The sequence below is a fragment of the Hyperolius riggenbachi genome, chromosome 11 (genome assembly GCF_040937935.1).
Source record: "Hyperolius riggenbachi isolate aHypRig1 chromosome 11, aHypRig1.pri, whole genome shotgun sequence".
Taxonomy (NCBI): Eukaryota; Metazoa; Chordata; class Amphibia; order Anura; family Hyperoliidae; genus Hyperolius; species Hyperolius riggenbachi.
This window is the reverse complement of record NC_090656.1, coordinates 117,847,564-117,864,123: the sequence shown is the minus strand read 5'-3', so window position 1 is coordinate 117,864,123 and position 16,560 is coordinate 117,847,564. Positions and strand designations below refer to the sequence as shown.

The following is a 16,560-nucleotide window of genomic DNA, read 5'->3' as shown; positions in this document are numbered from 1 at the left end:
GCTGCTGCGCAGCAGCGCCGTATGATGTAAACAGCGGCGATTTCTTCCCCGCGTGTTTACATTTACACCCTCCGTGAACTGGCATGGAAAGGCACTAACGACCTGCCGACGCCTATCGGCGTTAGGCGGTCGTTAAGTGGTTAGGACAACTGTAGCGAGAGGTATGTGGAGGCTACCATATTTATTTACTTTTAAGCAATACCAGTTTCCTGGCTATCCTCTGCCTCAAATATATTTAGCCACACTCCCTGAACAAGCATGCAGCAGATCATGTGACATTATTGTCAGACCTGGCATTAGCTGCATGCTTGTTTCTGGTGCGATTCAAACACTACTGCTGCCAAATAGATCAGCGGGGCTGCCAGGAAACTGGTATTGTTTAAAAGAAAATAAATATGGAAGCCTCCACATACTTCTCAGTTGTCCAATGTCTAAGCCACTGGCAACAAAAGTGAATACAGCGAGGCAGATTTAAAGGGAACCAGAGATGAAGGAACTTGAAAAATAAAAAAAAGATTTTATACATACCTGGGGCTTCCTCCAGCCCCATCAACATGGATCGCTCCCACGCCGCTGTCCTCCACTGCTTCTATCGCCGGTACCGGGTCCCGTCACTTCCGCAGGACGTGGCCGGTTGTATACATGCACAGGGGCTCCCTCCATCTTGCTGGCGCTTGCCTTACGCATGTGCCTGCACAGTACGGAGGGAGTGCACTGTGCGTGCGTCAACTGGCCCTGACTGGCTGAAGAGATGGGACCTGGTACCAGGGGATAGAGGCAGCGGAGGACAGCGGTGTGGGAGCGATCCATGCTGATGGGGCTGGAGGAAGCCCCAGGTATGTATAAAATCTTTTTTTCATTGATCTCTGGTTCTCTTTAACCACTTGAGGACCGCAGTGTTAAACCCCCCTAAAGACCAGGCACTTTTTCATTAGATTGGCCACTGCAGCTTTAAGGCCAAGCTGCAGGGCCACACGACACAGCACACAAGTGATCCCCCCCCCCTCTATTCTCCCCACCAACAGAGCTGTCTGTTGGTGGGGTCTGATCGCCCCTCCTGTGTTTATTTTTTTTTTTAATCAATATTTATGTTTACATTTTTTTAAATAAAGATGACTATTTTTTTTCCTTGTAGCCCTGCTCCCTCCCTCCCTCCGCCAGCCAATCAGCGTGATCAGCTGTCATAGGCTTCAGCCTATGACAGTCAATCACTGCCCAGCATATGGAGGAGACAGCCATGTCACACGGCTGTCCCCAGTACAGCGCTGCTGCTGATCGCAGCGCTGTACCACTACTTAGACTGCGATTATGTCGTCTAACAGTCTCCCTAGCGGCGATCGCCGCTTGGAGACTGAAGGCGGAGCGGAGCGGAGCCCACCGAGCAGGAGATGCGCACGTAGCCAGCATGTGATCTCCTGCAAAGCAGAGCCCCAGGACTTTGCGCTAATCGGCGTTAGGCGGACCTGGGGCTGCCACCGCGGCCACGCCCATCGGCGTGACGCGGTCGGCAGAAGGTTAAGATCATCTTCATGATTGTTTACACTGAAAATGTGATGGCCCCTTGTACTTCTTTATTGTTGCCTAAGCCTGCCACGTGGCAAATGTGACTGACTGTAATGTCTTGTACACACCATTCAATTTCCCATTAGATAGATGGGTTGAATCAATTATTTGTGAAAAGTCAGAATGGATTTCCAAAATCATGATCGGATCTGTCAGAAATAATCCATTTGACCTATCTATCTGACGGGAAATTGCATGGTGTGTACCAGGCATTCGAGCTGTGAGGATCTTGTAAAGCAATATTGGAGTTTATTCACTGCAAGACCAAATTAGTCAGTTTTGCTCCCTCATTCTCACTAGTCATACACAGGTCAATAATGCCTCAATATGTCTAGCCAATTGATCATTATTCCATTTATTTGTTTAGTGATCGACCTCTATCACAGCAAGTTTAATTCTGAGTTCAGCAGAACTGTATCAAGCTTCAATCAAACTGCAAGTGCTGTACTGCTCAATGCAGAGCAAAGTTATGGACCATCGATCCCCCACCACTCCTGTCCTGCCCCCATACCACAGAGATTGACTAGGGTCTAGGGTGATAAAATTAAGGTCAAGTTCAACAATGACAGGAACCAACTGTAAACATCACCAGCAGAACTCTTATCTCTGTAGTGGAGCATTGCTGCAGAGATCTAAAGACTGAAAGAGTTGAACAGAGACAATAAACAGAACTGAAACAGACAATAAATCTTTATGTGCCTCTTATGTGGGAGATAAAATTAAGGCTAATAAGTTCAGCAAAGACAGGAACTAAATGTAAACATTACGAACATAAGTCATAGGCTTTTGAGCAAATGATGATGCTACTATGAAAAAAAGTTTAATTACAGATGTTTTTGCCACATCAAGTTTTTCTAGCTAAGCAACAAGTGGCTCCTGTATGAAGAGATCACATTCCAGCACCCAGTCTGTGTCTGACAGCTCTGAGCTAAGGCAAGGGGGTAATACTGTGTGTGCCTGCTTCTTATCTTTGTAGTAGAGAATTGCTGCAGAGATCTTGTTTTTAAAGACTGAAAGAGTTACTAAAGGACTACATGAACAGAGGCAAGACATCTTTATGGGGCCCTTTTGACCTCCTGGGGCCCATAAGCAGTTGATTAGTTTGCCTGGTTGAAGATCCGGATCTGGTGGTGAGCATAGCTGCCCTCCAAGCAGTTGACCTGGGTTCGATCCCTGGCCAATGTATGTGCGCATGCTTTTGACATCCTACAAATCCTTGGAAGACAAGATCCCCCTTCTCCGGAGGAGGGAAGGAGGGAATTACACTTCCTGATAGATGTATACACATGCAAGATGTTGTAAAGCAGTTTAGGCCTGCAATTTAACATTCAATGTGATTTCTGACCTTAAAACAGTGGTTTGCCTCAAATGTAGGTTTTTATTGAGACTTTTGACGTGTATCCTACTCAACCATGTCTCCGTCCAGGTATTAGACAGCTTGAAACATCTTTTCCATCATTTTTCTAGCCAGCATAATTTTTTTGATATTTCCAAGTTCGCCTCTCCATTGAAGTCTATTGCGGTTCGAAGCTGAATTTATGGTGTGTGTTGCCTACCCAGAGGTTTTGTTCCAACCTCAAGTTGTTCTGTACAAGGGCTTTGAGATGTTCCATCGAGATTTCCTCGACCTCTGCCTGGATTTTGACTACTCTCTGCCTGCCTTATTTGTACAGTTTCAAATTTTTGTAAGTTTATTCATAAATGTAATAAGCAAATTTGTGTTCTATTCTTTTATTTATATGCAGAATGTCTACTAGGCTTTTATTCTGGCATATTTTGGTGAGTTATGACTTAAAAATTGGAGGCCTAAAATTTTCGAAAATTTTTTTACCGCTTCTGACTCACAATTCCAGGCAGAAATGCACCGTCTTTGCTTTCAGAGAAAAATACTCTGTAGTCTGATATGCAAAAAACACTGGCTGTGCATTGAAGCATACACCCCTTTTGTTAATGATTTTGTTCCAATAGAGCTTAATCCTACACACAATAAATTAAAGCTTTTGCCTCTGATATTTAACATGAAAAGTAGGAATATTTTTACACAGCTACTTAGACATTATTTGTACAATGTCATTTTAGAGCACTTGGGTATTGATACTGTTCCTTTAAAGAGACTCTGTAACAAAAAAAAGTTCCCCTGGGGGTACTCACCTTGGGAGGGGGAAGCCTCAGGGTCCCAATGAGGCTTCCTCCACTCCTGTAGCTGCAGGCAGTCCAGCACTGGCTCCCACGAAGAGTCCCGGAATCCTCCCTTGACAAGCCTGACAAGCGCAGTTAAGCGCTGATTTACTTACCTCTCCTGGCTCCAGCGGGGCGCTGTTGCGGCTTTCCGCACGGAGATAGGCGAAAACAGCTGATCTCTGCTATACTGCGCAGGCGCAGGAGACTTGCGCCTGCTCAGTAGAGCAGCCCGACAGAGATCGGCAATTTTTGCTTATCTCTGTGCAGAGAGCCGATACTGCGCCTACGCTGGAGCCAGGGAGGTAAATATTTACATCGCCGCCGTTCTAGGAGGATTTTCGCTGCCGCCGTGGGACCGAGGAGGACAGGGGAAGCCTCAATAGGATCCGGAGGCTTCCCCCACCCGAGGTGAGTACCACCAGGGGAGATTTTTAAAGTTACAGGTTTTCTTTAAGCAGTGTGAGCCCACCATCCACCATAAGTACATTGCCCAGAAGAAGCTGAGTGGGGAACACAAAAGAATAAACACGGGTAGTCAGAGTAACCCCTTCCCCCCCCCCCCTCCCCCAGCTACAGCTCTGATCTGTGGCCTATGTTTACAGGAGGCAGGCATGGAGCACAGACAGTAGACCAATTGTTCGGCCACAGAATCCAGAGGCTGAGAAATCTGGCGGCATTGGCTGGGACATATTCAAGCCTGGGATGGGGGACACTGATTCTGGGACATTGACTGTCTCTGAGCAGCTGATAAACAGTGAGTCTCTGTGCATCACTGTGGTGGATATTGCATAACCTTTGCCTGTGCACTGCACTAATATTGCATTTAGAAAAAAATCAAAAAAGTAAGACATAAACTTACCAGTTTTCACAGCGGAGAGACAATTCATATCCTGTGGGGTAGGCTTGACCTGAGTATTTACAGAAGCACTCTGTAACTGGGATACATCCTTCTCCTCTGACGTCATCATATACTGTTCCTAATATAAACATTGGTCACAAACTGAATGTTGTAGATAGATAGATAGATATCAGTTTATTATAATTAGTGTTATTTTTATATATAGAGTGCTATCAACTTCTCTGTAAAGCTTTACAGAGTAAAATACAGACAATAAAGAGTACAATAAATACATATGTAGAGCATGCACAGTACAGTTGGATGTTTCTGCAATTCAAGTACAAAGGTCCATACGTAGTTAACGCATGGTATAAAGACAAAACAAGTACTGTACATGTTCATTTAAAAGAACTGGTAGCACAGAGATAAATAATGTTAGGGGAGGACCCTGTAAATTTTGAGCTTACAATCTGAGGATAGAGGGGTGGAAACAGGGGAGTAACAACAGACCCTGCAAGGGATGCAGCAGCAGGGGGCCCCGTGGGGGGAGACATTTATTTTCCCTGTCCTGAGAGAATGACAACTAAGGGCACGGAGAGAAAAAGCTTTCTGCTCTCTGCACAATTATTCTAATGACTGTATCTGCACAGCCACTAATAAGGAATCCTACCTTTCTGAAGGTGTGCACGAAAAAGAAGTGCAAGAAAATCTGGGCACCCAACTTTGGCTAGTAGAATATCTGTATTAATTACCACTATTCTACTTTTTGAAATTTGAAATTACGATAGTAAAATATCGGTCAATAATATTGATATTTTACTACAACTCCACCTAGCCCTATTCTCACATAGAACCTTTCCTCTACCTATGCCTAACCTTAACCACCCCCTGCTGATGCCTAACCCTAAATATCCCCTACACCTAACCTTAAAGACACCCCCTGACCCTAACCTTAAAGACACCCCTCCCCCAATTCTAACCATAAAGACACACCCCATGCATAACCTTAACCCCTCATGCCTAGCCATAAAACCCTCCCAATGGACGCCACCCATGCCATCACAAATCGGATGCAAATATGGTAAAGTGGACATGAACTGTTACACAGGACATAAGGAAAACAAAGATAAAGGCCCACTGTATGTATTTAGAGTGTTTAGCCTGTTTAATTTCACCTCATTTGTGTCTAATCACAAATTGTTATTTGATCTCTCCCGTGTCACGTGACTGCCACTGCAGAGATGGCAGATAAGATCATTTGAAAGCACATGATGTAAACAATATGTCTGCTTCCATGAATAAGAAAGTAGAAACACTGCAGATTTATTTTAGGATTTGTATCAGCTGTAACAAAAAAAAAAAATATTTTTGTGTAACAGTTATTATGCTGTTGCAAATCTTTTAGAGCAGAGAGGGCGTTCTGAGTTCAGGTCAAATTTAATTATCAGGAGCTATTTGCTATAATGCTGCTATTTGCTGCCGCATTTTGCCGCCGGGGCCCACATTTCACAGTCAATATTTAGTACCCAAGTTTCTGCCACTAACAGGTGTCCAAATTTCCTGCTGAAGGAAAGGCTTAAAGCATGTCAGGAAAGATGTAGAAAGGAGTTCCAAAGGAGCGGTGAAGCTCTTAAGAAGCCTTGGATAAGAGAATGGGAAGAGGTAACCAAAGGGAAACGTTGCAGTGTTTCATGTGAGGAAAATAGATAATGATCAGGATGCAGGGGCTTAACATGAACGATCTGGGCCCCTGGCAAAACCCTGAAGGATTTACCCCCACCACCATCACCACCACCACCACATGCACACAAAACAGCTTAGTATTAGCAAGCCTGTCTGTGCTGCCCCCCCCCCCCCCCCCCCCCCCGTACAGGAGGACAGTGGGAGCAGTATAGAAGTGTGCTGCCAGAGATCATTACAGTGCTAAGCAAAACATCTGGGTCCAGCAACAAGTCTATTAATTGGTTTGATCCTCAACAAAGGATAGCTAAGAGGGTGCAGTGTACTGAAGCTGGAGTCACTAAACTTTGTCATTTCAAGCCTCACTGTTATCCCCTGCGGTTGGTCATGATGATCAGTCAGATGACACCTAGAAAGATGTTAGGTATGAAACCAAACACAAATGATAATCATGCTTCCATTTGGTCTTATGATGTCCAGTGGATGTGGGGGAAGCTGACTTAAGATGAAGACCATGTGTATGGATCTGATGTAGAATAGAAGCATCTATTATATAATAATAATAATAATATAATCACATAATATCAGAATTTGCATTAATAGTTTTTATTGGAATATTGTCATTATATATAGAATGTATACATAGTATGACACCACAAAAAAAAAATCAATAACACACAATGAAGACAGCACATCCAGTAATACTTGGAACCATACCAAGCATTCACTCAATTTGCTTAGTAATATATATTTTATAAGTTACCATTTGAACCACTAATCTATCTTCTAGTATAAAACAGCATAGAAGTCAATATTTTGTGGGAAAAGAACACATTTAAATCACTTTAATAGACCCACCGGGGACTAAATGTTACAGAGACAATAAAATAATAAAAAGCATATGGACATAATATATGAAAAGGTTTGACAGCTGATTCAAAAAAAGAAAAACTCATACCTTCTGGACAGAAGCAACCAGTGACACATTTCATTATGCAAGCCCCCGGCTCTTGATTGCTACACGTTTTTTCACATGGTGACCCACATTCATCATATTCTGTTGTTAATGAACAATTTATTCCTAAAAAAATGAAATGTAATAATTTTTAATGTTTGGTATATCCCAAAATAAAGTACAGGTATGAATCTGTAAATAAGAAATATTCAAACACACACTATAAACTAGTATAGTAGAAAACAGGGATGTGACAGAAAGTGGTGGTTACATAGTCACAGTAGAGCAGGAATATAGATGAGATGGTGGTGATGAGTGTAAAAAGTGATGAATGATCGGTTACTGTAACACACAATGATAAATAATCAGTAAGGCCTGGGACCCACTGGTGGTGTTTTCGTGATCGTGAAGTCCATTATTTTACTACCATTCCCGTAGCGATTGTTACTTGGCCCTGCATGCCTCCATTTTGATTGCCCTGGGATTGCTCCAAAAATTATGCAGTCCGATCGCCAAGAGCAATCCCGAATACAAACGGTGCAGTGGAACTACCCTTATTTTTTATTATTTATAAGTATTTATATAGCGCTTACATATTACGCAGCACTGTACAGAGTATATTGTTGTGTCACTAACTGTCCCTCAGAGGGGCTCACAATCTAGTCCATACCATAGTCATATGTCTATGTATGTATCATGTAGCACATGTATCATAGTCTAGGGCCATTTTTTTTTTAGGGGGGGCCAATTAACTTATCTGTATGTTTTTTGGGGATATGGGAGGAACCGGAGTGCCCGAAGGAAACCCGCGCAGACACAGGGAGAACATACAAACTCCTTGCAGATGTTGACCTGGCTGGGATTCAAACCAGGGACCCAGCGCTGCAAGGCAAGAGCGCTAACCACTATGCCACCATGCTGCCCAATCCCTTATAGGGTTTCACTGCCGTATCACTTTGCCAATTGCCAATGATCAGCAAATGCAACTTAATTGCTGCTAGTGGGTCCCAGACCTTATGGTGTCATGAATGAATAAGGAGTTTGCAGAAATCAGTGATGGGACATTGAAGGCAGTGGGAGATGAGATAAGCAAAAACAAGGTGCAGTCTGCAGCAAACTGGGCCATGAGGTAGAGAGATTTAGTGCAAAAGTCATTAAAAATCAGTGGAAAGTGAAGCAGTAGGAATGTAGGTAGATTAATCAGCAATAATGAATCAAAATAGGTTGGAACTGGATCAACAGGAACAGCAGAAATCAGTAATGGCAAAGATGGATGGGAAAAGTCAATAGACATTATGGGTATATCGTAGTGCAAGGCGGCTGAGGAAGCAGGAAACAGTGTGAGGAAGCAGAGATTCCCAAGGCCAGGAATTCCCAACCCTGTGCTCAAGTACTACCAAGAGACATTAATTACCTCACCTGCGAATCAAAACATGTACTATTGGGGTTACTTTAGGACAGGGTTGGGAAGCCCTGCTCTAGACTGAAAATAGGGGAGCCAACATGCACTGATTCTTCTGTGCACTAACATTTTTTGTAGGTTTGTTCATACTTACCCCTAGACGTAGAACATGATCATTTCAGTCGTGACATTACTAGAGTTTTGTGTAGCTGAACTCATGAAGAAACATGGTCAGGTGGTAGACTTGTAAGGCTTTTATTTACTGGTAATGAACACATGTTGCACAAGGTAGCCATACATTGTAGATTTTTTTGACCCAGTTAGACATTCGAGTAGACAAAACATCTAATCAATCATACAAAGTGGATTTAAACATTTTCTATCAATACTGTGATTAAGGGCTCATCATTTGAAAGTTTGATGTACAATAGTTAGTCGGTTGTAAAATAATCAATTATATCGATTGTAATTTTGATCATAATATCTATCATTGAGTGTAATTTTAATGATCGTATATCTATTGGATGACATTTGAAAACAAAATAGAATGATAATTAAATAGTGTATGGCCAGCTTTAGTGTTCCCATGTAGGCTAAAGCAGGGAATGACCACAGCAAACCAAATACTTACAAATCTATCACTTGGTCATGTTTCTCTGTGATCATGAGTTCTGCTACTATAGTACTTGCAAATAATTTTAGTAGTGCTATTTAGTATTGGTGTTCAGCATTGCATTGTTCGGAACCCAAAAGCAACAGCAATAAAGATACATTTCATTTAACTCTGATACTGCCTCCTTCCATGCTCAGTTCATTGTGTGACTCCCCTACGAGCTTCAGAACTCAGTTTATCATGTGATTCCTCTCCAAGCTTCAAAACTCAGTTCATCAAGGGACTTTGCTCCCAACTTCAGAACTAAGCTTGTTATGTAACTCCTCCCCGAGCTTCAGAACTCAGTTCGTAATGTGACTCTTCTCCAAGCTTCAGAACTCAGTAGAGATGGGAAGTTCGGATCTTTTCAATGATCCGGATGATTCGAATCGGATCATTGAAGAGATCCGGATCTTTGATCCGAATCTCGGATCATTTTACTACCGGAAGCATTCGTGGGTGAAATGAACAGCAGGACAGGTCTGTGGACAGGAGACGGGGAGGGAGTGGACACACAGAGAAGGGGAGAAGATGGACAGAGGGCAGAGAGTTGACAGAGAAGGGAGGAGGGACGAGCAGAAATGTTTGCACGTAATACCCACATGCTGAAGTCATATGCTTTACATATATTTCACCTATATGCTCATCTGTACACTTTGAAAGAAAAGGTCGCACAGTGAAAGAAAGCATTCCCAGAAGATAAGTGCAGCTGTTTAGTGCCGAGTGCAGGAGGATTATATTGCCTTTCAATCACACTGTCTGCAAAGTTACTGAGCTGTGCTGAGCCAAAAGCTTCCCATGTGTTCACTGTGCAGCACTACGGAACAGACAGCCTATAATGGGCAGCACGTTATAGCCAGTATGTGCGCTCTACACATATCTGGCAGTGGCACCCATGTCCCCTCTCCCTCATCTACCTGTCCCTGTGCAAGGCTGCTTCCACTCCAACAGAGCGATCCCTGCTTCCAGGACCCCGCTGCCCGCTGAGAGGGGGCGTGTCGCTCCTGGCCCCGCCCCTTTTGCGATCCGAATCACTCATTTTGATGATTCGGATTATCGACTCATAAAATAGATTCGGATCAAAGATCCGAATCGTTCATGATCCGGACAACACTAGAACTCAGTTCATCGTGAGACTCCTAATAGGCATGCAGTAAAAAATGGCGCAAGGGAAAAAATGGCGCACCGATAAATGTATCATAAAACGCTATTTACCGTTTTAATGTTAATACATTAAAACGGTAAATAGCGTTTTAAGATATATTTATCGGCGGATCGGTGCGCCGTTAGAAAAAGCAGAGGAGCTTCACTACAGCTAGTGTCTCACGTTTCCGGGAATCCTTGCTAGCGTCCAAATCCATGGCAACAGAGGAATCCGAGGCAGCCTCTGCTAGATGTTTCCCCAGTCCGCCCGGCCAATAAGGAGCACAAAGGAGGAGGGCAGAGACGTTCCACAGACACCAGTACTTAATTATTCTTTTCTGATGAGCTCCTGCAGCTCATATAGCACAGCGCTAAGGGAACAGACTAGGAAAAAAGTTTTGCAGGTTCGAATCTGCTCTTCACTGCTTTTTTTTTTTTTTTTTTTTTTTAAGAACACGGCACTATTGTAATATTATTGTAACTTTTTAAAATAAAAGTGTGACTGCAGAATAAGGATAAGAGATAAAGAATTGGTGGCTGCAAACTGACCAACAATAGCGGTGATTAGTCAGAGAAAAGTCACTTCTCTGACTAATCACCGCTATTGTTGGTCAGTTTCCAGCCACCAATTCTTTATTTCTTATCCTTATTCTGCAGTCACACTTTTATTTTAAAAAGTTACAATAATATTACAATAGTGCCGTGTTCTTAAAAAAAAAAAAGCAATGAAGAGCAGATTCGAACCTGCAAAACTTTTTTCCTAGTCTGTTCCCTTAGCACTGTGCTATATGAGCTGCAAGAACTTGTCAGAAAAGAATAATTAAGTACTGGTGTCTGTGGAACGTCTCTGCCCTCCTCCTTTGTGCTCCTTATTGGCCGGGCGGACTGGGGAAACATCTAGCAGAGGCTGCCTCGGATTCCTCTGTTGCCATGGATTTGGACGCTAGCAAGGATTCCCGGAAACGTGAGACACTAGCTGTAGTGAAGTTCCTCTGCTTTTTCTAACGGCGCACCGATCCGCCGATAAATGTATTTTAAAACGCTACTTACCGTTTTAATGTATTAACATTAAAACGGTAAATAGCGTTTTTTGATACATTTATCGGTGCGCCATTTTTTCCCCTGCGCCATTTTTTCCTGCTCCCCCTAATAGAGCTTCACAGATCAATTAATCGTGTGCCTCCTCTCCAAGCTTCAGAACTCAGTTCATCATGTGACTCCTTTCCAAGCTTCTGAACTCAGTTCATCATGAGACTCCTTGAGCTTCACAGATTAGTTAATCGCATGCCTCCTCCCCAAGCTTAAAACGGACCCAAACCAAACATTTTTTTAATTAAAAATATTTAGTTGCACAACTCTGACACATACAAAGATAAATAAACACTCCTTCAAGCCTATGAGCATTTCAGTGCATGCTTTTCACCTTTCTCTTTTCATAACTAGGGTTATACAGGTGGCCGCCATTAGAAATTCCTCCTTTGCTGGACACCTCCTACTCCACCAGTCTGCCGGATTCTGTCCCGGCAATATGAAAGGAAGGGAGGGGTTCCTCCAATAAATGTAAAATATTTTATATTTGTCATCATGCAGCTGAAAAAAAGCTCCTATTTATTAATATAATTTAGAAAATAGATTTTATTTCTGAAATCTTGTATTTTTAATTAGAGTCTACTTTAAGAACTCGGTTCATCATGTGACTCCTCTCCAAGCTTCGAAACTCAGTGGGTGACTCCTCTCCAAGCTTCAGAAGCATACCTGAATTGAAAGTGAAGTGGAGGCTCACACATACATTTCATTTAAAACCATGCAGATTGCCTGGCTGTCCTGCTGATCCTTTGTCTCTAAAAACAAGCATGCTGATCAGGTGTTTCTGTCCAAGTAGATTAGCAGCTTGTTTCAGGTGTGTGATTCAGACACTTCTGCAGCCAAAATAGATTAGCAGAACTGCCAGGCAACTGGTATTGTTTAAAAGGTAAGAAATATGGCAGCCACCATATCCCTCTCTGTTCAGGTGTACTTTACCTTACAACAGAGTCTTCCATCATATTTGCTTAAAAAGCGTGTTTACTTTTTGTATGTAAGAAACACAGCAGATGCCTACATACTAGGCAAAAGTGAAAAAAAAATCTCACAGAGAGCTTAGAATACTCACCACACACTTGTTGATTTCTCCAGTTCCCTGGTAATCCATGGGCTAAGGCACACTGTTTAGAGTATTCAGACAAGGTAGAACAAATGCAAAACTTATTGAAATCTTCATCGTCAGTGCAACTACAGCTGTCTGCTTCACACAATTCTACATAGGGTGCTGTATCAAACACTGAAGCACAGGCAGCTAGTTCTGGGCTTTTCAATGTAGTTTGACATATATTCTCCTAAAAATAAAAAGTTAAATGTGTGAATCACAGTTGGACGATGGCAAGACACAGTCATAGGTTCAATAATCATTATTATTTAGTGTTTATATGGCGCCATCATCTTCCGCAGCACTGTACAGAGTATATATTGTCTTGTCATTTAACTGTCCCTCAGAGGGAATCACAATCTAATTAGAGATGTAGCGAACGGTTCCAGGCGAACTTTGGGGGTTTGCGTTCGCCTGGACCAAGCGAACTTTTGAGGAAGTTCGATTCGCCCCATAATGCACTATGAGGGTCAACTTTGACCCTCTGCATCACAGTCAGCAGGCTCATTGTAGCCATTCAGGCTACACTAAGCCCTGGAGCCCCACCCCCCTTATATAAGGCAGGTTTGCCGGCCATTACACCCACTCGTGTGCCTGCTAGAGACAGACTAGGGACAGCTGCTGCAGACTTGTTCTCCTAGGGAAAGATTAGTTAGGCTCTTGGCTTGCTCCTGGCTGATTGTTATTGCTAAAATAGCACCCCTCAACAGCTCTTTTGAGAGCTCTAATGTTTTCCTGATGTTTTTTTTTTTTGTGTGTGTGTTGCTCACTGAATTATACAGCCCTATCTGTTGCAGCTGGACCTTGGTAATTGTTATTACTGTGCCAGCCAGGCCCTGCCTAACTATCTATACTGGGACACCTACCTATGCCTACCTAACTACTGGGGCACCTACTTACCTATACGGGGACACCTACCTACCTATACTAGGGGATCTACCTATGCCTACCTACCTATACTGGGTCTCCTACCTATGCCTAGCTAACTAATGAGTCTCCTACCTATGTCTAGCTAACTACTGAGGCACTTACCTATGCCTACCTACCTATACTGGGTCGCCTACCTATGCCTAGCTAACTACTGGGACACCTACCTATGCCTACCTACCTATACTGGGTCTCCTACCTATGCCTAGCTAACTACTGGGACACCTACCTATGCCTACCTACCTATACTGGGTCTCCTACCTATGCCTAGCTAACTACTGGAACACCTACCTATGCCTACCTACCTATACTGGGTCTCCTACCTATGCCTAGCTAACTACTGGGACACCTACCTATGCCTACCTTCCTATACTGGGTCTCCTACCTATGCCTAGCTAACTACTGGGACACCTACCTATGCCTACCTACCTATACTGGGTCTCCTACCTATGCCTAGCTAACTACTGGAACACCTACCTATGCCTACCTACCTATACTGGGTCTCCTACCTATGCCTAGCTAACTACTGGAACACCTACCTATGCCTACCTTCCTATACTGGGTCTCCTACCTATGCCTAGCTAACTACTGGGAGACCTACCTATGCCTACCTACCTATACTGGGACTCCTACCTATGCCTACCTACCTATACTGGGACTCCTACCTATGCCTAGCTAACTACTGGGACACCTAACTTTGCCTACCTACATACAAGAAGATAATAAGGTCGTTGCTTCATTGTGGACAGACCAAATTTGATCAGCTGGACAGTCGCTGTTGTTCTATCATTGAGCTACCACAGCCCGGCGACCATATGGGCTTGAAAACCGCCACGGCCAACACTCTCGCCATGGTGCGCACCAGTCCAGCATGGCCGTCACTACGCAAACAGCTGTTTGCGGTGCATTACACAGTGAGTTTGGTGCGTCAGTGTGAAGCAGAACTCTAATTACACTCCCTGATTGATGTATATGCATGCAAGATGTTTTTAAGCACTTTAGGCCTGCAATTTAGCATTCAATGTCATTTCTGCTCTTAAAACGCTGCTTTGCGTCACATCCAGATTTTTCCCCGGGACTTTGGGCATGTATCCCACTCCGCCATGCCCCCCTCCAGGTGTTAGACCCCTTGAAACATCTTTTCCATCACTTTTGTGGCCAGCATAATTTTTTCTATTTTTCAAAGTTCGCATCCCCATTGAAGTCTATTGCAGTTCGCGAACTTTTCGGCGAACCGAACCTTTCCGCAAAGGTTCACGAACGGGGTTCGCGAACCAAAAATCGGAGGTTCGTGACATCTCTAAATCTAATCCCTACCACAGTTATATGTCTATATCATGTAGTGTATGTATCATAGTCTAGGGCCAATTTTTAGGTGGAAGCCAATTAACTTATCTGTATGTTTTTGGGATGTGGGAGGAAATTGCAGTGCCCAGAAGAAATCGGCCTGAAGTCGCCTGTGCATGTCCCTGCTGCACACGCTACATGTCATCACACTGGCCGGCATGAGAGTCCTATGCGTATGCGGTTCAGTCTTAGAGAACATTTCAGTCTCCAATTAACAGAGCTGCCAGCGGGACCAGGAGCAGAGCCAGGGGGACCTTGCGGGCTGGTAAAAGCCCCAGGTAAGTCTAAATTGTGATTTTATACATAGCTCAGGGTCTCTTTAAAAACACTACACTGGATAGTTTTGCAGTAGTGCAAGGAAACTGGCTTCTCACCGTTGACCTTGATAAGAGAAAATTCAGACTTCCCTCTAGGTTTGACTAACTCGGTTCATCCAGAATAAATTATTGAGACCTGTATTATTAATCTCAGAGGTGACTGTGCATTAGGAATTCCTAGCTTTTAAAAAAAACAAAAACAAAACATGCAAGGAGAAATATGGGATATGACGTTAAATACCATTGTTAATTGGGCACCAAATGCAAATGTAAAAATATTACATACAGTGGTAATTATGATAGTGAAACATTGGTAAATGTTACCAATATTTTACTGCAACTAAACCTAACCCTACTATCACACAGAACCCACTCCCCTCTGATGTAAAAGCTTAACCCCCCCCCCCCCCCCCCCTTCCTGTCCCTGAACCCTAATATTCCCCTTCCCTAAAACCTTCATTTTTAACCTAATCATTTTCAAAAAGTATTATAACAAATAATTGAAAAAACTCAAACGCCCCTGTTCTGAAAGAATGGATTGGTAAATAGGATGTTATGTTAAAAAGAGAGATGTATGAAGATACTGAGACAGTAGATCTATTCACTTATCAGAGTAGTGCCCAGCAGAGCTCCCCTGCCTCTATCTATCCCTATAGGACCCATGGGGATGGTTATGAAGTGGTAGGAGAGATAGGAGTGAAGAACAAGCAGAAGGGGAAGGGACAGTGAAAAGAAGGGACAGTGAAAAGAAGGAGCAGTGATAGAGGAGGTGATGTGTTTGGATATGCTTGAAAGAGACCAAATGAGAAATGGAGTCAGACCTGGAGATGTGGGTGTATATATGGTATGACTGAGTAAGGAACTCAAATGTTGTGGATAAGTGATGTGAATGAGCAAACAGACAAATGTTGTTGAATCGGATGCTAACAACATCGAGAGGGTACTGTTGCCTGAACAGATTTATTGATAAGAGAAAGATTGTGGTGAATTGTATAGCTCCAATATGCAAAAATTGGTGTTGTGGTAAAAAAATATGTTGTTATAAGGTAACAGACTAATTGAAGGAAAGCTGATGTAGTTGATTGGATAAACCATATGATGTAGAGATGGTATAAAGGAATGGAAATTGATGTGATCAGTGGTTTGTTTGAATGTTGGCGAGTGTGAATGCCATTACATAAGTGATAAATGCAGGTAAACTTGGCTAATGGTAATCCATCAAAAAGATCTTATGATAATGAGACCCCCACTATGAACAATTTTACAGTTTTCTTGTTACCGCCTTTTATTGCTTGTTTAAACCTTCTCTGCTTCTTATAAATCTCAGTATATAAATTAAGAAGTGGGTAGGGGAGGGGGGGGGGTTTAAA

General features: G+C 43.0%; 1 protein-coding gene across 1 annotated transcript in view; it reads right to left on the bottom strand.

The window, feature by feature from the left end:
- LOC137537857 (mucin-2-like) overlaps positions 1 to 16,560 on the bottom strand; it is a 350,759-nt gene that overhangs the window by 314,355 nt on the left and 19,844 nt on the right. The window contains exon 3 of the mRNA XM_068259807.1: positions 4,186 to 4,244. Within this exon, the coding sequence (XP_068115908.1) occupies positions 4,186 to 4,244 (59 nt within the window). The remainder of the gene's footprint in view (positions 1 to 4,185; positions 4,245 to 16,560) is intronic.